Consider the following 24,322-nt stretch of genomic DNA (forward strand, 5'->3'; position numbering starts at 1 on the left):
TGATTTTTTGCTTGATCTCGGTGCTTCTAATTTCTGATTGATCTTGATCTTAATATGGCTGTCATGCTTCTATATTCGATGTTTCTATGTTCATTGAGATTTTTGCATTTCTGGGTTGGCATTTGGATTTGATGATGTCAGTGACGAACTCGAAAAAATTTATCAGAGGGAGCAATATTTAAGCTAAATATATTGATAGTTATTATAAATATTAATTAAAGTAATCCATAAATAAATTATATGAAAAGTTTAAATATATATATTATTTTCATTTGAATCATAAATTTATTTTAATAATAAATATAAGAATAAAGAATATTTTAAGTATGCATACTTAATAATTTTAAAGTGAGTTTGGGGTAATTGATTTTTAAAATGGGCTAATTATAACTCTAAAGGAGAGCAAATATAATTTTAACTAAAAATCAAATGTAAAATTTTGTTTTTTTAGTGGGGGCAATTGCCCGCTCTATGCTCAACGTACGTCCCTCGTTGATGTTCACCATTGGGCTTTTTTAGTTCAATTTTAATAAAATATGTAGCATTTGCAGACACGTGAAGAAAAAATGAAGTTTAGTTTTTAATAAAAGAAATTAATTTAGCGTGCGAGGTGACATGATAGGTGGTGTAAAAAATCTATTGGCTTGGCCTACGTTAACATTTAACAGTCAAAATTAATTAAAGTTAATGATAGAGTCAAACATGACCATTTTTGACATTTAAGGTGAAAAAATGACCATCTAGTCTAGAATATTAGGTGTCCATAAGTGAATAGTTTAAAAAAAAAATGATCATTGATTCAAAAATAATTATGGTGACATCCACCATAATGGTAATAATTGATTATTGAAAACGTACTCTGCCAAATTATTTTTAAATCATATTTACAAAATATAAACAATTCACGTAAACTATTTGCCCCAAAAAAGTCGCATAAACTGTTTGGTAAGCCTCTCCTAATCCTCTTGACAAGCGCAGTACGTTTCATCATAAATGGCTTGTTTAAACTGCGACCATGACTTGGAAATTGGAAACGAACAACGATAAGTAATTTAAATTAAATTAATGTAGATACATTTTCTAAGATTAAATTATTCATTAAAATAGGACGGTAAAAAATTACTTATTAAAATAGAAGAGCGATTCATTCAAAATGTCAATTATGGCCTGCAAGGATGAAGCTAGATCAACATTCGAGAGTTCCTGCACTGTTTGTTTGACTGTGCATTCCATGGGATGGGCCACATTCGTTGTTGCCTGAACAAAATAAAAGAAGAAGAAGAGAATATTAATAAACAACTTTTGAAATGAATGAAATAATATCTAATAAGAAGAAGAGAATGTTAATAAAAAACTTTTTGAAATGAAATAATATCTAATAAGAACTTTTAACAAATAAATAAGTAAAATTTTAATTTTAATTTTAATAAGTATTTGATCTGTCAAAATTTTATTGAATATTAAATTATTTTAAAATTAGTTTATTGATGTTCTTGGAAAGGGGGCAGGGAGGCGGCTTCATGTTTATCCAAATTAATTTTGGGCTATCCACTCAGTGCTCGCACCAAGTCAGTCCTGCTGGCCTGTCGTACGATGCCGTTTAACGACGGAAGCATCGCGTTACCCGATGCAACAGGGTGACACGTGGATCTGTTAGGAAGCGAGCATTTATAATAATATTTTATTGGCAGGCAGGTTGAGGTTGAGGTTGAGCACCGAATTCGTGATTAATGAATTTTGGCTCTGATATTTGACGATTGTGTGCGGATGACGACAAACGTCGCTGACACGTGGCAGGAGTAGATCCGTGCACGATGCTCACCCTCGCGCTCGCCTCCGCTATCCTTCCTGGGCCATTCCCCCTCCATTTACTCCCTGAACGGAAAACCATTTCATTCCATCACCATCGTAAAGTCATAACGGGCAACCATAAAATATTGTACTTCCTACCTTTTAAATTATAAAACATTTTTAAATAAAATTATATATATTAATAAAATTTATTAAATATATTTTATAATTTTTTAAAAATAAAAATATAAACTTTTAAAAATATTATTTATTTAATACTCTATTAATAAAAAATACTAAATAAAAAAGATATATAAAATGAATAATATTAAAAAATATTTTTATTAAAATGTATTATATTTGAGTGCTAACTTTTTTTAAAAAGTGTAGATAAAAGATGTACAAATCTTTTTCAAGTGAAAAACAAATATATAAAATTTGCATTTTTCATCATATTAATAAATTGCCAACATTATAAGTCGTATCTCCATTTCGTTGGTCATCAATTCTCTGCCACTTTCCGTTTCCCCGTTCTTGCCTCGATCTCTTAGCAAGTAACAATTTTTTTTATTAATTTATTAGCAGAGCACTGAATTTAACGCTCAGAGGTTACGATTCTTTTGTCCAACGACGCTGATGGATTTAAGAAAGCAAACGAAAAAATAAAAAAGTTGCTGTGGTTGTCATATCAATATATTCCATGGCATATATTCAGCAACTTATTTTATGCAGTATTTTTTAAAAAAAAAAAAAAAAAGGCATTTGGTAACAGCGGGGATGTATTCCCGAGTTGGATTTTGTATTGCAAATCCAAACTGTTAAATTAAATTTGATAATTTGTAAAAATGTAAATTCAAACCTCAGTTTGAATTTACAGTAGAGGAAAAAACACAGTGAGAAGCTGACCCATGTATTCCCTCCCAGCATTTTTTTTATTAAATAAATTATCATTTTATTCTGTAATTGTAACTCAATTATACCTTAATATTTAAATTTTAACTTGTTGTAACTATAATTATATGATTAACCAATGCTAATACTTGAGTTATAATGCAATTAACAGTACGTGAAGGCTCCTACGTAATAAAAATGATGTTGGTCAATATTTTATTTCATTTTTTTCCTTTCCCTCGTTTGAGTCGTTTGATTTTTCAATTTGCCAAACATCTTTTTTTACAGAAAATCATTTTTAAATCCAAATGTTTGTAATATTTAGGGAAATTATAGACATTAAAAGTTTTAGTAATTTGAAATAAAATTTAATAAATCGTAAGTTTTAAAATAATTTAAAATTTTATATTTCTTTAAGAATATAAAGATTTATATTTAAATGGTTAAAATTATAAGAACTGAATTGCACTAAATTGAAGTTTAAAAATTGAGTTATAGTCAAATTAAGATTATAAGAATTAAATTACAATAAGTTAAAATTTAAAAATTAAATTAAAATTAAAGGGGTTGAAGAATTAATTTTTTTACATTAATAAAAATGCACAACGCCGTCTATATAATCGGTGACATGATTTTCCACATTAAATAAGTTGGCCTCTGAAATTTGATATCATGCTCTACTTTTATGTACAGTAACCTTTGGCATTTGGCGACTACTTTGCATATTCAGCTTGCTTTATTCCCCCCTTATCATCACGTTAATTAATTACTAATTAGTTAAACCTTCTTGCTGGAAGGCTTTCTCTCACTTAATTTAGACTTGAAAATATTTGAATTCTAAGTATCACGTATTAGATATCAAATAATAATATATTTCTCAAGTCCTGTTTGTATGATGGAGAGAATATTAATTCTGATTTTATTTATACGATATTTTTTTTTTATGAAAAAAAGAGGCAAAGTCCATACAAAACAAAATCAAATAGCTAAAACTCTAAGCTTAGCATCACCTAGTGAATCCTTATGCAACCAGCTAATAAGACCCTTAGGTGGATCCTTCAGCATTTAGACATTCCTGGTTTGAAGGAAACTCCATTTTGCTAACCAGTTTGCACACACATTCCCCTCTCTAAACATATGACACTCAAACTTCTTCCAGTTATCAAATTTACTGCCAATCTCCCAAGTCTGTTAGTACTTTCCCTAATTTAAAGAAACTCCCTTATTCCTCTTTCCATAATAATCAAGTCAGTCTCAATAATAAAATTCCTTCCTTCAAAATGTTGTAATAGAGACATGCCTATCAGTAAGCCCCACCACTTAGCCTAATCACCGTTGCAACATCCTAAATTTCATGAAAAACCTCTTAACTTTTGTCCCTTGTGGTCGCAGAATGTAACCTCTTAGAGGTTAAACTGCAATTGACTCTAAATCATGGCAATTTAAGGTTTAACCCACAAAAGGATTATCAAATTGTAATGTGTTATAAAAGAAATTCTCAAAATTCTTTCAAAAGAATTCCAATTTCAACAATTCGAATCTCAAACATGATTTAATAAATCTAAATCAGAGTTTTGAAAGCAAAATGAAAGCTTGAAAATCAATTGAGACCCAAATTTATGAGTTTTAAAACTCAAAAATAAATTTTATGCAGAAAGTGTAACGTGCGCCGCGGCATGTCTTCTCTGTACCCTGCGTCGCAACGCATTGCACAAAATTTGACAGTACACGAGGTAAACTTTTGATGTGTGCCAAATCTCCGTCTGATATTTGATTGAGGTGGTTTCGGTGTTTACATAAAGCTTTCTCTTAGCTCTAGCTCACTAGTTTCATACTCAAACTCATTTTTTATAAAAAAAATTAGATACTAAAATCTATTTTAATCACTTTTTCATAAAATCTCACAAATAACGTGTCCCAGATCAGCCACACGTGTCAATAACTTACACCAACCATTTGAACACACTCAATGGACTCTTGCAGACTCATGCAACGTACCACATACAATCAAAAACACTTATCTCATAAAACCACCACTCAACCCTGATTTTCACAAAACATAAAGGGGGAGGAAATATTGTATAAAATTAACAATTTCATTTCAAACTTCTCAAAATATATATATCTCTACTTGCACAAGTATTTTGACCCTATCTATAGGGTTACAACCAAAACTCACTAACTCAGGGTACAAAATACACTAGTTATATACAAAATCATACAAGTAGTACATAAATCATGTCAATTAATTTTAGTTGGCAATTACATTAATAAATACACATGAAAGTAATAAAAAGTAAGGCATATAGAGAATTACTCCACAAATCTTAGGCCCTTATATGTTTTTTCTGACTCAGATCCGATAAGTTAGATCCTAAAAATATTAAGAATTGAGGGGTGAATACAACCACTCAATAACCAAGTTTCACTTAACTCATACAGTTGCATAATAATTATAAATAGATGCAATTAGGCAAATAAGCATAATTAGCATATAACACACTCGGTCACAGTTTACAAAACTAACAATAATGTGACCCGACTTGCCGTAAAGCACTTTATCAAATTATTTAGAAAAAACATAATACAGGGTTGTAAAAATTACAACCATATGTCCTCAACACATGCTGAACCACAAAACTAACAACCATGTGACTAGACTTATATGCATGATTATATGCCAACTTTATATCCTCCTGTTACCTCCGACATAAAATCGGTAGCTATCACGTGACTTCATCCTTTACGGACTAATCCAACCTTTCACTTGTGAGGAGTTATCGGGTCAGGATGAACTCACTCACTTATATAATCTAATTTCTCCCAATGCTAACAACCATAAGGTGTCGTACCTTTAATCTAACCTCCTCATGAACCGGTGAAGGCTAGTTAGATTCGAGTCCCTCATAGAACAAGTGGGACAGTCTCGAATCAACTATAGGACAAGGGCTACCTTCCGATTCTAACGGTCGGTTCCCAATTTCAACAATCGCTACCAATACCATATGGATTTCAATCAATCTACTCCTCTCTCTAGGCAAACTTCTAACAATGATCATGCTATGCACATTTATCATATAATATGCATTTCGACAATAAATTTATGACAACCAATCTCACATACTCATTTTAAATGATTCCACACGTTTAACATATATATATATATATATATATATATAAATCTCCACTTTTGTAACAACATGCTACTAGTAAATTTTTAAATCACAAGTAAATGGTATAGTGAATCTTTTCTTTTCAAAAATCATTTCACAAGCCAAACATTGCCAGCATACATCGTACATTTAAATTACTAATCATATTTCACAAATAATTAATATTCAACCATAAAAGTTATGTTTCTCCTGATTACCTCAAACCTTTGAGAGGTTAAAGGTTTGTCCCTCACTATACCAACTTCTCAAAGGCTCGAATGGTGCAAAAAATAAACCTCTCTACATCTATACCATAAGAATTTCATCATTATCTAACTCCTAACGCTTTATCAACATATAACTCCACACACTCTATTTTTATCAACTCTTAGTCATTACCTATTCATATCCAATAGGCTCATAAAATTTTATTAATGCATCTTATCATTAATAACACCTTAAAACATCATTAATGTACATAAATCTCTCCCAATTACCTCATAAATATCAATTTTTGAATATTAAATGCTCTCATGGACTAATCATTTCTAAAATCATTAATGTGGTAGTCCAATACATTAATTTAACTGCACCATCCCCTTAACTGCACCATCTATGTTCAACTTTATCCACCCATATCAAGTCTAACCCAACTCACAGCAATGCAAATATTCCTTCATTCATGGCCTTGCTCATTAAAAAAAACATCGCGTATTTCCACACGTATTTCCTTATAGCATATTTAGGATTATTTGGTCACATAAAATCAGGTTTAAACAAATAACAAATCCTCCAATACCATAAAAACCATATCCTTATAGCATATGCCACATTCCACCTTGACCACACCCCTTTCTTATACATTAAATTCTGCAGCATGCATTTTTAAAGTGATAGGTGAAAGAAATCATCCCATCTCTTTCCCTGCAACAAACAATACCACACATCTTTTGCAAACTTGCAGTCTCTCAACATGTGCAAAACAGTTTCATCAGCATCCATACACCTTAAACACAGCAGAGAAGTTCACAGACACATGCTTCTTGTTACTAAAGTAGGTAAACTCTCACTTGTTGCCAACTAAAGAAAAACTTGGATTCCTGTATGTCCCTTTAACTCTCATATTTCCTTCCATAATCGACCTTCCCTCAATCCATCAAAACCTTTAATTATCTTATATGCATCAAATACTAAAAATTTCCCTTTTGGGGACCTTATCCATTTTATTTCATCTTCATTATCATCTAGACAAGGCAGCATACATGCCTTAATCTTCTAAATTACTTCTGTTGAAAGCCTATCTCTTAATTCAACAAGCTTCCACGCACTATCCTCACCCACATAGTCATCAACTATATTTTGTCGCATATTACTTGTAATATTAAAGATAGCCTTATCACAAAGTTGTCTTTCATCCTTTAGCCACTTGTCATCCCAAAAATGCACTTCCCTTCCATTATTAACTTCCTACCCAATACAAAGTCCTTATCTTTTATAGTGAATCTCTCTTTCAAAATATCCTTCCTTTCATACCTTGCCTTCAAAACTTTAGATACAAGTTTCTCTAGTTTAAAAATCATTTGTCAACCAACCTTGCACAATAAAGAGTCATTCATAGCTTTTAGATCCTTCAAATCACACCAACCATTCCCCTCTGGTAGACAAAGTATCTTTCACAATCTATTTATAGTTCATTTTATTATTTTATATGTTGATCTTTACTTTTTTTGCTTTCGTTAGATGCTAAAAAATGTTTTAAATAATTTTCCTTACCCTTATAAAATGGTAGGGGTAAAAATTTATTGAATTTTAAAATAGGGTCAACGAGATTTAATTTTTTTCTTGATTTTGATGAAACATATTAAAAGTGATTCTTAAACAGAACAAAATGAGTTAAAATACTCATTGCATTTGTATTTTTTTTTTTGCCAACCCTTATCTGCCCTTACAAACACAGCATTTTTAGTTACTTATTTTACTTGGCTCTTAAGTAATGTTTTTAGAACTAGATCAGATATTGAATCAAAAAGGACAATGATTCATGGTTCCATTAGACCAGTGGTCAAACCTGTAACGTAATAATTAAATAAAAAATTATCTATGTAATAATATAAATATAAGAAATAAATATAAAATTATTACTTAATTTTAAAATAAAACTAAATATTTTAAATTCATCATGATTTAACAAGCCACATGCTAAACATAACGTCAAATGATTAAAAAATGGGCCTTTTTTTATAAAAAAGAAAAATAGTCATTTTTTAACTATCCAATTAGGTCTAGTTCCCAGCTTGATCTCGATTCTCAATCTAATCCGGCCCAACTCTTCAAATAATTTTTTTGGCTTGATTGAGTTGTTGACTTAACTAGTTGACATTTTGACTATTCAATTCAGGCTAGTTTTAAATCATCAATGTTAAGTGTATCAAATTCCTCATGAGCATTCATTGTAACCAAAAATCTAGCTTTGACGAGCTAAAATTAATGATTAAAAATATTATCTGTGCAATAACTATGAATGATTTACCTATAATTTCATCACACGATACTACTATTGTTATTATTATGTGTATTTTCTTTTCCCGAATAATTAAATGACTTGAATGCCTCTAGCTGGATACATACATGATTGTTGGCGTACTTAAGATTATTCCCTCCATCCTTATATATACAAGGTTTTTTAAAATATTTTTTTATTCTTGAATATAAGAGGTTGTTAGTATATTTTTAATGAATGGACAATCATACTTTTATTAAATTGAAAAAAAAAATATAAGTACTCTCGTTAATTTATTTTAAATTTTTTATTTTTATTTAAAATAATTAAAAATAAAATTAAAATGTACTTTTAATTAAATAACTAATTTTATTAATTTATGTAATTTACTTAAACATATCTTTATATATAGAAATAGATAAGGTATATTCTTTCTTGCTCGACTGCAATCATTTTTCGTGGATGCGTAAATTTTCATGTACATTTATTTTTTTAATATATTGCTGTTAGGTTATTTTTTTGTATAAATATTTAGTGTGCGATGAATTTATGTCCAACCTTCATATTATCTAGCCTAAGCCTATATAGGATAAAACTACACTTTTTTTCCGTGCAGCATAGGATATGGTATTTTTAGGATGCTATATTTATTATATTTATAGTGATGAATTATATTATACATATGAAATTAGTTAGATTCAATAATTTAGTTATTTTTATATATAAGTAGTTTACATGTTGTGTACTTCAATATTATATTAATTGTGTAACATCCCAATTTAAATTTTAATAGTTAATTTGGGTTAGTAGAAATTTTAAAAAATAATATTTAGAGGTAAGAAAATTAGTAAGAGATGATTATTAAATCTAACTTAGGATATAATTCTAAAAAAAATTTAAAAAAAATAATTAAAAAATAAATAAATAAATATTATTAAATTATTATTATAATAAAAAAAAGGGGAAACGTATTAAAAAAAAAGGGAAAGAAGAAGAAGAACAAATCGCTTTCGGCGCGGCGGCATGATTACATAAAATAATAAAAAAAAAGGGGAGAGAGAGGAAAGAAGAAATAATATAAACAAAAAGATGTGGGACCCACTGAATTTTATAAAACTCACCTGTTTCCTTTCATTTCTTCAATTCTTTTCCTGCGCGCGAGCTGAGGCGGAGAGAAGCGAGTCGTCGGTGCGAAATATCTAAATTTTTAAGGTAAGAGTTTTTAATAGGATATTTAGGGTGTGATTTTAAGCTTTTCAAAACTAAGTAAGTGTTCTAAAAATTTTTCTTAATCATCCTTCTTCTTTGGTTTCTGAGCTTGTAGTGGTAGAAAATTTAAGATCTGGAAGAGGGATGAATTTATGTTGAATAAATATGATTTTTGAGGTTGTCAGTAGTATAATAAATGTTCTAGAGTATAAATTTATTGATGATCTTTGAATCTGTGGCTTATGGATCAAATTCTAAACTAGATCTGAAAATATATGTTGATTTATTAAGGTTTAGATTATTATTTGGGATGAGAAATGAATTATTATGGTTATAGGATTATGATTCTAAGCTAGAGACTCAATTTTTAATTTTTAGGTATTTTAGGTACGAATTTATGAAATAAAAAGAAAATTTTGATAATAGAAATTAGTTTAGAAGTTGATTTTTAGATTATTAATGTTTATTGATAATTAAAAGAGGAGTTAAAAATTTTACTTAATAGTATTGACTCTAGATTTGTATTAAGATTGAGATTAGGAATTATGTTATATTTTTATCTATTATTAGAATTATTTTATTAGTTTCCAAAATTGAAACTAATATTTATAAATAATATGTTATTTGTAGATTGTATTACTGGTGAAGATTGTGGTGAGAGAGAAATTTTAAGGAATAATTTATTGAAAAGCCACGAGGTAACCATGCTTTTAATTTATGATTAGTGTTACTTCATGTTAATTGGGTGATTATTGAGAAAATTATGAATTTTTTTATATTGTATATTGTGCAATATTATTATGAATTTGTTTGATTATTGTGGGAGGTGTTGGGAGACTTGCTATTGTTATTGTATTTATGTGCCACGTGGTACGCCCCTATTGGAGCTCAATAGGTGGCTTGTAAGGGCTCGGGCTAATCTACCTTTGGTCGGGTAATTTAGCACCGAGTGAGGGCTACGGCTCGAGATTAATGGAGGGATATAAGGATGGTTGTTTGTGTATATTGTAATATTTTTTATATTTGTTGGAATTATATTATTTTTAATTCTCACTTAGTAAACACACACTTAACTATTTGTATACACTATCATAAATTGGCTTTGGTTACTGGGACTTTTGAGTCTCATTATGTGATTAATAATTTTCAGGAGAAGAGCCACGAGTGACACGTGGAGGAGTCCCAGAGGCTTAGTGGTATAGATCCACTGTCTCTTTTGGGTATTTAATTTATGATTTATAATGTGTTATATTGCCAATATTAAGGCTTTTTGTTTATTGTCAATTATATGAATATATAAATGTAATCATGCCTTTCAAACTATTTCTATTTTTGGTACAATTTGGATGACTGTAATTTTAATATTTGGTTTACTTTGAATTGGTTAAAATGGCATGATTATAAGGCCAAATAACTGGCTTGTGTTGAAAATTTATTAAATTGCTTATTTTACTCGCTGGGAGTATAAGGATGGACAAATGTGATTTAGTTTACTTGTTGGGAGTATAAGGATGGACAAGTGTGATTTAGCCTAATGGCATGTGGGAGGTAAAAATTTATCTGAAATGTTATAGTGTGTGAGTTGAAGTCAATTATAAAATATTTTATATTAAAATTATTGATATAAAAATGTGTTGGGTGGCTGTAACCCAACTATGGTTGAGTTAAATTATTTAAAAAAAAATTTTGGTGTGTTACAAATTGTGCACTATCAATTAAAAAGATGAGATATATCAATTTTTTTACACAAGACTAATGTTTCTTATTTTATTAATTAAGCTTGCTTCAAATTTATTTTTCTTGATGATTTATATTTCTCATTCAAAAGATAACTCATTCCAATTTTATTTAGCCAAAGGTATTATAAATTTGTTGCACATAAAACTCTCCTGCCTTTATTACCCACAATTGTATTTTTCATTTTCATTAGACAATTGTGCTTATTTTTTTGGTTCCTTGGTTCTGTGTTTTCACACATGCATTTGCACTTATGGTTATGATGAAGTTCAAGTTTATGTATCTTAAATTTTTAATTATCTTTGTAAAATTCACTACGTTTGCTTGGGTTTTCTAATTCATCATGGTGCTGAATTTTCTTATGTTTTGGATTAGATTGAATGAAGGTTTATGCAAAATGATATTAATAAGAATTTTGAGCATTTCATGTACCATATAGCATCATTTTAGAAGATGGTGAATTAAAATGTTGATAGGTTAACGTATATCAGATTGAAATGGTCTCATGTTAGGTTGATTGATTTGATTATTTTTATATATAAGTGGTTTACATGTACCTAGATAATATGCTAATTGTGTGGCATTAATTTCAAAAATGAGTTATATCATTTCCTTGCACATAGAACCAGTGTTTCTTTTTTTAAGCTCATGTCAAATGTTTTTCTTGATAGTTTCAATACTTTTTTTTTTAAATGGTGATTTAAATATCCATTATTTAAAGTAACCATTGGGTAATTTATTTCAAATTTTAAATTGTAGAATTGAGTTTTTATCATTTGTGAAAATTAAATTTAAAATTTTACTATAAATTCTACATTTATATTTTTATTACAAGTCCGACATTTATAATAAGAAAGTAGATAGATTAAAACATAATTTTAAAATTATGATTGATTATAATTATCTGTAATATTCAATGCTACACTTCAATATTTTAAAATAAAATTTTATTTTTTAAATAGTTGGATCACTGTAAAATTATAGTGATTTATCTGAAATTTAAATTCACTAAATAACTTAAATCTACTTATTCAATGAGTATATCAATTATATTATTGAATAATATTAATACTTGAAAATTATCAAGGTATATTTTTTTATAAAATTTAAAATAACTCTCATGATAGAAAGGCTCTTCAATCTTCACATTTATTGTCCTTTTTAAAGATTTAAAATTTGGTTGTATCTTTAGCATTTGATGACGAAATATCTAATAATAATCTTATCAAATCAAATAATTGTTATTGTGTCATATGTGACACTTATTGAGTGATAAGATTTGTTTAATTATTAAATCTAAACCCGATGTATCTCATAAAATTATTATAGTTCTATCATAATTCATTGATAAATTTTACTATATGTTTTCCCTTGTTAGATATAAGTAAAATTTTCACATGGCTTGTTGTTTTTCTTTTACAAGCAAAACAATAATTTTCAAAAAGCATTTATGACATCTTTTCTAATTATTCTTTATTAAATTATAGTATCATTAAATTAGGAAAAAAAATAAAATGTTAATCATAAGTGCATCTTAATTCAAACTTTTTAATTTAGACATAATTATTGGGATTAACAATTTTTTTTAAAATGTATAAATTTATTAAAATTTGCTCATATATAAAAGCAAACAGTAATAAGTTGATTGATTTAAATAACAAAATATTATATTTTATAATTTATTATTTAGATTTGTATGTGTTATATAATTAACTATTTTATACATATACAAAATACAAGCATAATAAATTTCCCACAATTAATTGTCTATAAGTATTTTTACTTATGGATCTCACACCTATTTTTTAATTTTTATTGTGGGTCTCACTTGAACTATTAATATATACAGTTTAAATTTAAAAAAAAAAGAAAAATTTAGTATTCATCCAACTCTAGATGAATAGTACCGTTGTGATGGACTTTACACAGCATATAGATTATCCCATATATATATATATTTATAGAAGAGAATTACATAGTTAACTTTGTATGTTCAAGATAAATAAATCAAGATATGTTCATTTCTTGTAATCATTTATTTTATAATAAACTCTATTAATATTTGTAGCTCTTTAAAATTTACTTATTTTAATTTGATTAGGCAAAGATATATTAATTATATATGATTAAATATACAAGTTTTAACATTTTTCCCCTACTATTAAATATATGATTAAATATACAAGAGGTGGCACTATCCCGTTTCTTTTTCTGCACCGAAGCACCGATAACAATTTTTTTTATATGTTTTTTCAAATTTTAAAAAAAGCATGCGAATGCGATTCTTGAATTGAATCCAAGATTATAATCTTGGGTTAAATAGTAGCTTTTTACCGTGCATTACTTTTCTCGTGGATGATGTATTTAAGGCATCATGACATGTGCAAATGGTGGGCATTCATCCATCATGGGGAATGCATTATTAATAATCAATAAATAATAAACTATTGATATTTAGGTGAAAGGGTATTCACATTTTTCTTACTACGTGCATCATCATCAGCTCGGGACGTTCTCAGGAAGGTCCAAAAAGGCACTGCTGCCAAAACGGACGATCCGAAGAGGGCCCTTTTCCGTTTATCTCTCTCTCCAGGCCTCTTTCTGGTTTATACCATAATCTTTATCTTCTTCAGTAAAATTAGTGAGACAAAGCTTGCTCTCTAATATTCACCGGTGTCTTCATAATTTCTGCAACTATTTATCCATAATAATCGTTTCTTTCTGCGCTCTTAAACTACTGGAACAAGACGATCTTCGAGATCGGTTTGATCTTGTGTTAATGGGATTTTGTCATACAAAGCCAGGTATGCCTTCTTTGTTCAAATACGGCTCTTAGGTTGTTCCTGTTTTTCATTTCCCCTGCTATTGCTATCTCTCGACGCTTATCTCCTGATCAATTTTATATACGATGAAATTCAGAGGATTTTTAAGAAACCAAAAAGATCAGCTCTTTTCCGTTTGGTAGTTATTATGGCGGTGGCTGAGAATGCCGGAGCCATAATCGGCTCATCCAGTCAGAATTTAGATAACAGTGTAGTATCATCGGACTCAACTGTGACAAATGAGCTGCAGAAACCGAAACCCAGGACTGGGGCTATTGTAAATGGTTTAGAAACAGATGTTCAACCTGTTAACGGCGATCAGAACCTGAATGATGTGTTCGGCCATCAGGATAGAGCTCCGTCGGGCCCTAACGGCAACTACAGGTCTCAAATCACTCAGATGCGAAATGGGTTCGAGGCAAATGGGGTTCAGAACCAGCAGATGGTGCTAAATAATAGCGGATACGGAATACAGCAAATGTCTAACGGCGTAAGGAACGGTGAAGATGGTGGTGAGAGTTTCAAGCGTGATATGAGGGATTTGGAAGAGTTGTTGTCGAAGTTGAATCCCATGGCCGAGGAATTCGTACCACCATCGCTCACCAATAATCACGGATTCTTAGGTGGAGCTGGGTTTAGCTACCCTAACAACTTTCTAGCCCTCACTAACTATGGCAATGCTAATGGACATGCTAACAGAAGGGTAATATTAAATATTCCGAAGGTCGAAGTTACATTTCTTCTTTCTATTGAGAGCAAATTTTATTTTTATATCCATTTTTTAGCTTCCCCTCTGTATTTACAGTCGGTATAATTCTCTCAATTTACCAAGAGCTGCTGTAAGTTCGTAGTATGGTCTTAGTTTTAACTAATACCGTGTTCTCAGCATATGACTATCTTCTTCTGCTTATTATGACAATGAATTGCAGAGGAAGAATGGATATAATCAAGGGAAGCGAAGAGCTAATAATAAAATGGATGTGGAGAAGAGAGAAGAGATGATTAAGAAGACTGTTTACGTGTCTGACATTGATCAACAGGTATAATTTATATCTAGTTTGTAAATTCTCTCATTTCAGCTGGCTCGAGTGTTTCTTGTTTTGTTTTTCTTAATTATTGTGCTTCATTTAAAGACTGTGTTTTCTGTTGGCATCTAGGTCACTGAAGAGCAGCTGGCAGCTCTCTTTCTTAACTGTGGACAGGTAGAAACGGTCCTGCTTCCATTGTTTTTTCCTCTTGATAATGCTGGACCACGTTATTGAAACCACTCCTTTTTCTGGGCCCAAGGTTGTTGATTGCCGAGTATGCGGAGATCCTAATTCTGTACTTCGTTTTGCCTTCATTGAGTTTACAGATGAAGGCAAGTTCAACAACTTATTTCTGTTATAAAGTATAAAAATGTACCTTTCTCTCTATTAATAGTGATATGCCTGCAGAAGGTGCGAGGGCTGCTCTTAACCTGTCTGGCACTATGCTTGGATATTACCCAGTGAGAGTGCTGCCTTCAAAAACTGCCATCGCACCAGTTAACCCCTCATTTTTGCCCCGGGTAATGATTTGCTTTGGCTGCTCCTGTTCCATGTTTTCTTCATCTGGGAGTTAAAGCTCAGATTAATAAGAGGTTAACTGATCAGATGGAGCTAAAATGTCTCATTTCTCTGACTTGGCTCTATAATGGTGTTATGTTTTGCAGTCTGAAGATGAAAGGGAGATGTGCTCAAGAACAATTTATTGCACAAATATTGACAAGAAGGTAGCGTTGAAGTATACTTTATTTGAGAATATTTCTCTACTCAGTTGTGTCCACTTCTGGTTTCCCAACAAGCGTGTGGCTCAAATTTTAAACCTTCTTTCTTGTCAACATTGCAGGTTACCCAGGCAGATGTTAAACTCTTCTTTGAATGTCTTTGTGGAGAGGTTTGTAGCTTCTAATGTTAACAAATTTATACTGATAGTTATAAGCTGAATTTAAGCATCTTATGAGATTTCCCTCCCATTATTTTGGTGAATTTATCTAGGTTCAGCGCTTGAGGCTTCTTGGAGATTACCATCACTCAACTCGAATTGCATTTGTTGAGTTCACCATGGTAACTGCCCACTTTTTTGGACCATTTCACCTGAATCAGCTTGGTGTACTATGATATGTATACCCGTCTACCACATTGTTATTTTGATGCTACCACAGGCTTTCAATTTCTTACTGTGGTTGCTCGTATGATTGATGTCATTTCCATCCTCCCCGTGGCAGGCAACAATACTTACCTTTTTAAAGAAGAAGAATCAACAAGAAAAACAGATAAAACGTGATAGTGTATTATTTGGATTATAGGGCCTTGTTATAGTTTTGTAATTATGACAATAATTCTGTTAGTCAGTTGCGTTTTAGATTTAAATATTTGGATCTAGCCGTTGGGGGAGTGTGAGTGTAGTAATATATAAATACCCAGACTTGTAATCTTCTTTTTAATGATCAGAACAGTATTATTCAGAATCTGTGTTCATCAATTCCTCTGTTTTCTCTCTAATTCCCTCAGTTCCTCTCTGCCTCTGATTTCTCCTGTCTCTTTTCTCAACTTCTCTAGTCTTCCTGTTCTTCTCTCCAACCTTTCCAATCCCTCTCTGTTTTATGTATCATACAGAATTATTCAAGCACATCAGACCTCTTCTGCCATGGCTCTATATATGCATACGTAGTTCAGTAGTATCACAAATGTTGATACTTTATTTTTGACAACCGTTGTAGATGTTTGATAATTTTTGCATAAGGGGTGTCATAGCCCAATGTAGTCATGTTTAATTGGTTCTAAATTATACTTATTGTGAAGCTTTATGGACAGGGAATATTGTTTGTTAGTCGCAGTGGAACTAATATGTAAACATATGGTGGTAACAATTATCTCTATTTTCAATTAGTTTCTCATCTGGTTTATTGTATGGTAACGTGGATCTAATTTTAGCTGGCCTCTCCTTTGAAAATAATCAAGTCCACGAGTTATAGAAGACATAACTAGTGCAGTAAGGTTGCCTGTAACTAGGGCAACTTAAGGGAGGAAGGAAAGGATGAATGTCACATTAATATTCTGCGGGTAAGGTCCTAAGTGACACAGGGTGGTTGATGATTATCCGCCAATTCTTAAGAGTCATACAGTTGTTTATGCTTAATTACTTGCTTCTGTTAGCTTGAAATGTGTTTCAGTATGATGCTTTGTTAATGCAGTTGCCAGGAAAATCTTATCCTTTTGCAATATTTTGAGGTTGAAGTTTACTTTGGGTCATGGAAGGAAATAGTGGTTCTTAGGTTCCATTGGTGAGGAACATTTTGGTGTAAAGGAATCGGATGGTGATGATTCTTGGTTCAGCTGCATAGGTTGGGCCTTTTCTTACGTGCACCCATATAACTTAATGAGCTGTAGTGAGTTTTATACAGCAGAGCAGGGCTAGCACTGACCTAGATGCTTGCAAACTGTTCTAGTTTGTAGCTAGCCCAATTTTTCTTTCTTTGTTAAACTTTTATGTTGTTCTACTTCCATCTCTTTTTCTTCTCATTTTTGGTTACAAAGGAGGCACGAGGCTTTGGGAGTGGGAAAGGGACGAAATAGAAATTTAATCTAAATATTTTAGGAGCCCTTCGCATTTGTCTAGAGGCACTTGACTCAATGCCCTGTTTGGTACACAGGACTGGTGAGGTGGAAATGGGACAGGGATTGGCTAGTATTAACTTTTCATGTTTGGTAGGAGGTAATGGGAAATTTATTCCCAATCCCAATCCCATTTACATGAGATTACCCAATACTACCACCCCCTAGTATTGGAAAATCAGTCCCAAGGCTAGATAATTTAAGACCAAATTGCCCTTTTCACCATCAGTTATCCTCACGTCACCGTCACTCCTTAAAGGATCAGCGTCCCTAACTCCCTGTCTGAGTGAAGTGTGAATGGCATATGCTCTCTACTCCACATCCTTGCTCGTCGTTGGCGTCCCTGGAAGATCAGATATGGTGAGCTCGTCAACTTCCCTGGATTTTTTCAGATTTGGTTATGCAAGTTCGGATCTGGTGAGCTCTACAGTGACCCCTCTCCCTCCTTGGTCTAGATGTGGCGAGCTCGATGATGGCAGAGGTACTTGAGGAGGATGAATCTGGAAGCCAGATTTGGTTATGCAAAAGTTCAAGTAGCAATTGTATCTGGGTTCATCAAAATTATTCCCACTTTTAGTTAGCGACAAGAATGATGATGATGAAGAATCTGGGTTCAAGTAGCAGCACGAGAGGATGATGATGAGGAGGGCAATGTTGTCTTTTGGCTACTTTTTTTTTTGGGTTAAATTGAGTCTTTTTTTTTTTTTTAAACTCTATGTGATACCAAACATAATTTTAAAACTTATTCCCTCTCCCAATCCCATATCCAGTTCCATTCCCAATCCCATGAAAATCAAGACCACATACCAAACAGGTAGGGCTGAATTTTCTTTATTTTGTTCAATGTTTTTTTTTTTTTTGGGTTTCTGGATTTTTTTGTATTGGCAGTGGTTTTATATTCTGTTTCCTCATATGAAATGTTGACACAAGTGCATCTGTTGATTGAGTCCTGGAATTTCCGTTAATGAAATGTTGGAGTGGTGGAAGGATTAAGATGGTTTGTTGAATATGTTTTTAAAAATGAAGCCTTTTGGTTTTGGTTCTCAGCCTGTCATTATTTTTGGATTACTGTTTGTTTGTCATTTGTACTTAATTTGTCTGGCCGTCTCAAGATTTCACGTGTTCAACCTTTCAGGCTGAAAGTGCAATTGCAGCTCTGAACTGTAGTGGTGTGATTTTGGGTTCGCTGCCTATCAGGTTAGGCCGATAGATTTTTTTTCTCTCAATTCTCATGTTCTTGCTGGATGGAGTGGGGGAGGCATGCATTAGACCTATGAAAGTAGTTTCATACTTCTAGTTGTTTTTTTTTGGGGGGGGGGGGGTGAGGGGAGGTGTTTCATACTTGCATTACCTTTTAAAATTCATGTACTGATATTCTGATTGAGCTATAGTTGATGGGGGTAAAAACCAGAACGTGGTTTTTCCCTTTTGTTAATGACAAAGATTCCAGCATCTCTGTTGATCTTTCTTCAAGCATTTTTATGTTTTGTGCAGGGTAAGTCCGTCAAAGACACCTGTCCGGTCTCGTGCACCACGTGGGCCGATGCACTGAGTCTTGCTTCCATGTTTCTTGCGTTGGTTGCATTTTGGAGATATGTTTACTTACATACATAGATAGAAACAGATATTGTCTAAGGTATCTGTGGCCGTTAGTCTATACTTTTGTCCTTGAGTCTTGGTGTATGGTCTCCGTTTCCCCCAAGGGTTATGGATTTCTTGTTTAGCTTGTAGAGTTGAATCTGGGATGGCACTTCGAGGATCTTTGATGGCTTAACTTATGATGCTAAATTTGATGGATTCGTCTTGTGACGAGAGGATTCCATGGTTGGATTTCTCTTAATATCTGGAATTTCCTAGGAGAGAACATGTTAGAAAGTCTTCATTGTTTCTCATGTTATTAGCTGTTCTGGAATCTTTGAACCCTGAAATCTCACTAATACCATTGCAAGACAAACTGCTTGATGACTTCTAGGAAACCTTTCTCTCTGTTGTTTGTCATCTTTGCATGCCCACCACTTGCCGCCGCCGCATCTTGTTCTGCCGTTTCTTTTCCAGCATACCCATTCCCTTGTACTTAACCTTGAGTTGAATATGAATGTTAATGAGGCGCTGGAACATTGAACACAAAGGGGGGGGGGGAGGCTTAGGAACACATTTTGTTATTGGAATAATTAATCATGCCTTTTTTTTTTCCCGGCCTGCCCTTCCAGTATGACGCCAAATGGGGTTCAACAAATTCAGTGTAGATAAGCTGGGAATCGTGCATGGTTCTGCCACTTTTAATATATTAGGGCCCAGTTGGGTCAAATCTGACTTTCAGTTGGTTCTTCTTCTTCTTCTTGATTTTTTTTTTTTAACAAATCTAACTCCATGATAGTCAGTTTCCTTAAAAAAAAAAAAAAGGGCTGCTGTTATAGATAGATCGAGGAAATGGGCCGGGCCCATACTACTGGCTTCCGATGTCTTTTTCACGAGAAAGGCTTTAATAATTATATAAAAAAAAAAAAAGAAAGAAAGAAAGAAAGAAGGAAAGGCTTTAATAATTGGTTTCTCTCTTTCTTGCCTGTTCGAACTTCCAACGTTTTGCACTTTTGGTTAGAGATGCAACGGAGTGCAGTGATCAAAGGCGGCTGTCGGCTTTAATAATTAGTTATAAAATCCTTTCATTTATATATATATATATATATCTATAATTATATTATATAATTTAAAAAAATTAGTTAATTATAATAATTATATTTAAAAATAAAAAAATTGAACTAAAATATCATTTATTAATTAATATAAACATATATTAATTATTTTTTATTAATATAAATTATGAGGAGTAATTTTAAAAATATGCAATAAGCTTTATTGAAAAGGTTAATTTTATGTCAAAAAGATAATTTTTTTAACAATAAAAAATAGAGTAATAAATAAAGGCTTGGTTTTGAAAGACATGACTTTATCCTATTTAGTTTTCTTTTCTTTTTAAAAATATTAAATAAGTTTTTTTTAAAATATCGCTAAAGTTGAGTGAGTTTTTTTGGGTCGAGAAGTTCACTGTGTAAGTGTAAATTTGTGATATAACTTAAGACTCATTTGGATACATAACTTTTAGCTTTTAGAATGTATTTTTGTATTTTTTAGATGTAGGATGTTCTTTGAGAATTTTATAATTGAGCAAACTAACTTTTTAAATGTACATTGAGAATACTATTGAAAATGGATTTGAGAATTTAACTTTTTGAAGTTTTTCAAACTGACTTTCTATTGTTGAGTTTTTGAATTTACTATGCTTGCCTTTATTCTCTTATTGTACTTATTGCTTGCTCTGTTTTATTAAAATTTAAATTTAGTGTAATAGCCACAAGGCCAAATAAATTATATAAGGAGGCAATTTTGTAAACCTTTTGTATATGAAAAGAAAAAAAAATATTTTTAATCCTATTTATAGGGTATGCCATTCAATAGTAATGACTATTAAATTATTTATTATTATTTTTTTAACATTAAACTTTACATTTTTTATTCTTATTATTTAACATATTAAATTTTATGTTATTTTAAAATTTTTTTACATTTTTTATATATTATATTTGTATAACAAAAATTATAAATTATCATAAATTAATATCCTTTTTTATCATTATACATTCAAAAGTGCATTTCAAAAGCATAAATCATCATTAATTCAAACAATTTTTAATTTATTAAATTAATTTTTAAAAAAATATATTCAAACACAAATTTCGTTACAATAACTGACTTTTATTAAACTGATTTTTACTAAATAAACTTTCATCAAATGAACTTTTAATAATTTGAAAACCAACACACACTTAATAATAACCAAGTACCACATTCTATTTTTGTTTTCTATCACTTACCAGAATTTTCTTTTTTCCTTTCCCCTTTTCTAACAAATATCAAATTCTTCGTTTAACTGAAAAATATCCAACACACAAGACAAAAGCTCCCAAGGAGGCAAGAATCAAACAACACAAAACAAATTGTCTTGTTGCTTTAAGCCGTAGTGAATTTGTTTGATACATGGATAAAAAGTGCTTCATCTATACGCTATAGATAACATAACATAGTCCGTGGAGCATGCCCAGATTTCTATAAGGAGTTTTAAAAACGTTTGCATTCAAGGTGTTGTGCATTAATTTAAATATTAATATAACTTTTGTTTTTACCCAAATATTTTATGAACTAATATTTTCTAAACAAAAGCTGACTTTTATTTTCATGTTCCTTAGTAATCAATGTTAATATATTATATAAAACTTACAAGAAGTCACAATATTCATGAATTATAATCAATGTTTTTTTTTTCTCTCAAGCTCTATGCAAATTTTTTATTCTTATAAATTTTCTACACATATTTCATTACCGTCCTTAGAACTTTTTTATTCTTCCAATTTTTGTTGTAAATATTTTAGCAGGGTTCATATGTTAAAAGCTAAGAATAATATTCCAAAAACTTCAAGTATTATTTTCTTAGCTTGATTTGTTTTAATGATATTCTAAAATTATAAATAATGATTTTTATTTTAAAACAATTGAGATTGTGAATTGAGTCAAAGCTCAAGAATATCCCAGGTGAACTAACAAGAAAAATCTGGGCCGTCCATACTACCTTGTTCAAAACACCAACTTTTCAGCCCCATTGCCGTGATCTCCTCCGGAGCTTCAGCACAAGATTTCTGCTCCTCCCGTTCCTGGGACCAATCCTGTTTCAATTGAGAGAGCAAGAAGAAGATGATGTGTTTGTACTTCTAGCATTAGTTAGATGGCGAACCTGTGGTGGGTATTGAAGGAGAAGCTGAGATAGGCTGTGATAAGCCCGCGGCTGTGAACAGTTCCTGAGATGGAGGATCAGGGTATTGCCCCTTTTTCAAACAAGTTGGTGGAACGAACTGTTCGACGCCATAAAACGGCTGGTAATGCGCTGAAGGCCAACGAATTGGAATCTGCTGTCCTCCATAGTGATTATAATAGTTCTGTACAGAACAACATAATCCAAATCAAAACCTACACTGTACTTGTTTCCTTTTCTTGATGCGTTTGTGCAAATTTGACTAGTTGCAATGCAACTATGAAGCACGGGCCCCCTTAGATTTGGGTATTCAAAACTTGTATGAAGCAGCTACTTTGTTAGCAAACTAACCATCGCGTAAATTTCTTGTGTGGGTGGGTATCCTGGATACCTGAATAATTAAAAGAGAAAGCTCATAAGAATCTAACAGATTTGTGGATAAACAATAAAAAGTCTCGATTGTTTACCTGAACGGAGGATAAGGAATTGCATGCTGGGGTATGTGCTGATTGTAATAAGAGGAGATTCCTTGAAATGGAACTGAAACAGTAGGCCAATAAGTTGTACTAAATTTCTCCCTTCCTGCAACTGCAATTTTTTAGAGTAAAGAATGTTTGCATGTAAACAATGTGTGGCAATAGGATTATCAGGAAATTTTAGGATTAGAGCAAAGCAACAAACCTGTTGCATATGGATTGAATCTTTGGGCACCATGAGCTGCAAGATTACAATTAGCTCTCCTCCCATCAATCGTAGGATAGGGATTCTGACAAGCTCTCGTTGCAGAATCTGGGCTCTTGAATGTCACCTGAAACAAACAATAAAAGAGCGTGAATGAAGCAAGGGAGAGAAGACTTGGACAATATGCCAAGAAAGGGTAGAAGAGCCAGATTACAAAGCCATAGCCTTTTGATTTTCCACTGCTTCTGTCGTTTATAACAACAGCCTCTAATATCTCTCCGAACTGCCCAAAATAGTGTTTCAGAGCGTCTCTTTTGGTCTCCCAAGCCAATCCCCCAACGAAGATCTTGGTATAGGTCGTGTCACCAACTTGTCTGGCTCTGTTTGGACTCGCCATATTACTTTGGCTCTGCTGAGACGTACCAATTCAATTCACACGGCCCTGAACCACTAAAATCACTGCGACATAAGCCTAGAAACAAAATAAAATCAAGAAAGCATCGTGGAAGGAGGCAGAAGACGGAATCATAAGGAGCCGTTTGGTTGGTTGTAAGTATGGTGAAGGAAACAATTCATCCAATCAACCCCAGAAAAAATGTTGTACTGTTTCTGACGTTTCCTCGGATTCTACAACTAAAATTCCCTTGACGAGAAACTTGGATGGACAGTGATAAAAGGTTTGGGAAGTTAGGGGAAAGAGAAACACGAGAATGAAAGTGTAGAAGCAGTGAATTTACGCATCCCGTGTTGCAGAGAGGGCAACTTTACAGGCAGGCAAAAAGACAACCGGAGTAACAATTTATGAATATTATATGTAGATAATTTTGATCATTATTTCCTTCTAGGAGTTCGCCCATATGCCCATATCAAAACTTCCCAAACTCTCACTGGTCCGAAGATACGTGCCTCGTTAGATTCAACTTCGCGGCGTCTCTCGCCTTCTCCATCACTGATTTGATCAAATATTTACTCGCTTACTATATTACTATCATAGTACCAGATATATTATAATTATAACAACGTGTGGAATAATGCCTTCACGCCATTTGAAACGTCGGGACCACGCAGAGAAATTACGCCCAAGTTTTGTTGGGTGT

At 31.9% G+C, this 24,322-nt stretch overlaps 2 protein-coding genes across 8 annotated transcripts; one reads left to right on the forward strand and one right to left on the reverse strand.

Annotated features, from left to right (window-relative positions):
* Nucleotides 1–13,761: 13,761 nt before the first annotated feature.
* Nucleotides 13,762–19,705, forward strand: LOC129294396 (polyadenylate-binding protein-interacting protein 12-like). 3 transcript variants are annotated; one of them, XR_008589380.1, is made up of 12 exons: nucleotides 13,762–14,084; nucleotides 14,200–14,805; nucleotides 15,032–15,142; nucleotides 15,260–15,304; nucleotides 15,390–15,462; nucleotides 15,539–15,651; nucleotides 15,796–15,855; nucleotides 15,972–16,019; nucleotides 16,121–17,188; nucleotides 17,320–17,469; nucleotides 18,876–18,937; nucleotides 19,235–19,705. XR_008589380.1 is itself a non-coding variant. In XM_054932733.1 (11 exons), the coding sequence occupies exons 2-11, from the start codon at nucleotides 14,251–14,253 to the stop codon at nucleotides 19,290–19,292; spliced, it is 1,194 nt and encodes a 397-aa protein (XP_054788708.1). In that variant the 5' UTR covers nucleotides 13,762–14,084; nucleotides 14,200–14,250; the 3' UTR covers nucleotides 19,293–19,705. The 3 variants fall into 3 exon arrangements, 1 of the variants encoding a protein (XP_054788708.1); XR_008589381.1 differs by having other exon boundaries at nucleotides 16,121–16,189; XM_054932733.1 differs by lacking the exon at nucleotides 17,320–17,469 and having other exon boundaries at nucleotides 16,121–16,189.
* A 2,552-nt stretch (nucleotides 19,706–22,257) lies between these two features.
* Nucleotides 22,258–24,092, reverse strand: LOC129294759 (probable RNA-binding protein ARP1). 5 transcript variants are annotated; one of them, XM_054933242.1, is made up of 6 exons: nucleotides 23,440–24,092; nucleotides 23,226–23,352; nucleotides 23,012–23,126; nucleotides 22,896–22,935; nucleotides 22,527–22,728; nucleotides 22,258–22,458 (listed from the first exon to the last, which is right to left on the reverse strand). In XM_054933242.1, the coding sequence occupies exons 1-6, from the start codon at nucleotides 23,620–23,622 to the stop codon at nucleotides 22,418–22,420; spliced, it is 708 nt and encodes a 235-aa protein (XP_054789217.1). In that variant the 5' UTR covers nucleotides 23,623–24,092; the 3' UTR covers nucleotides 22,258–22,417. The 5 variants fall into 5 exon arrangements, with proteins under 5 accessions (XP_054789217.1, XP_054789216.1, XP_054789214.1 ...); XM_054933241.1 differs by having other exon boundaries at nucleotides 23,012–23,132; XM_054933239.1 differs by having other exon boundaries at nucleotides 23,226–24,092.
* Between the last annotated feature and the right edge of the window lie 230 nt (nucleotides 24,093–24,322).

Source organism: Prosopis cineraria, unplaced genomic scaffold (genome assembly GCF_029017545.1).
Source record: "Prosopis cineraria cultivar Desert tree isolate PC_DT_omini unplaced genomic scaffold, ASM2901754v1 PC15, whole genome shotgun sequence".
In the NCBI taxonomy this organism is placed as follows: domain Eukaryota; kingdom Viridiplantae; phylum Streptophyta; class Magnoliopsida; order Fabales; family Fabaceae; genus Prosopis; species Prosopis cineraria.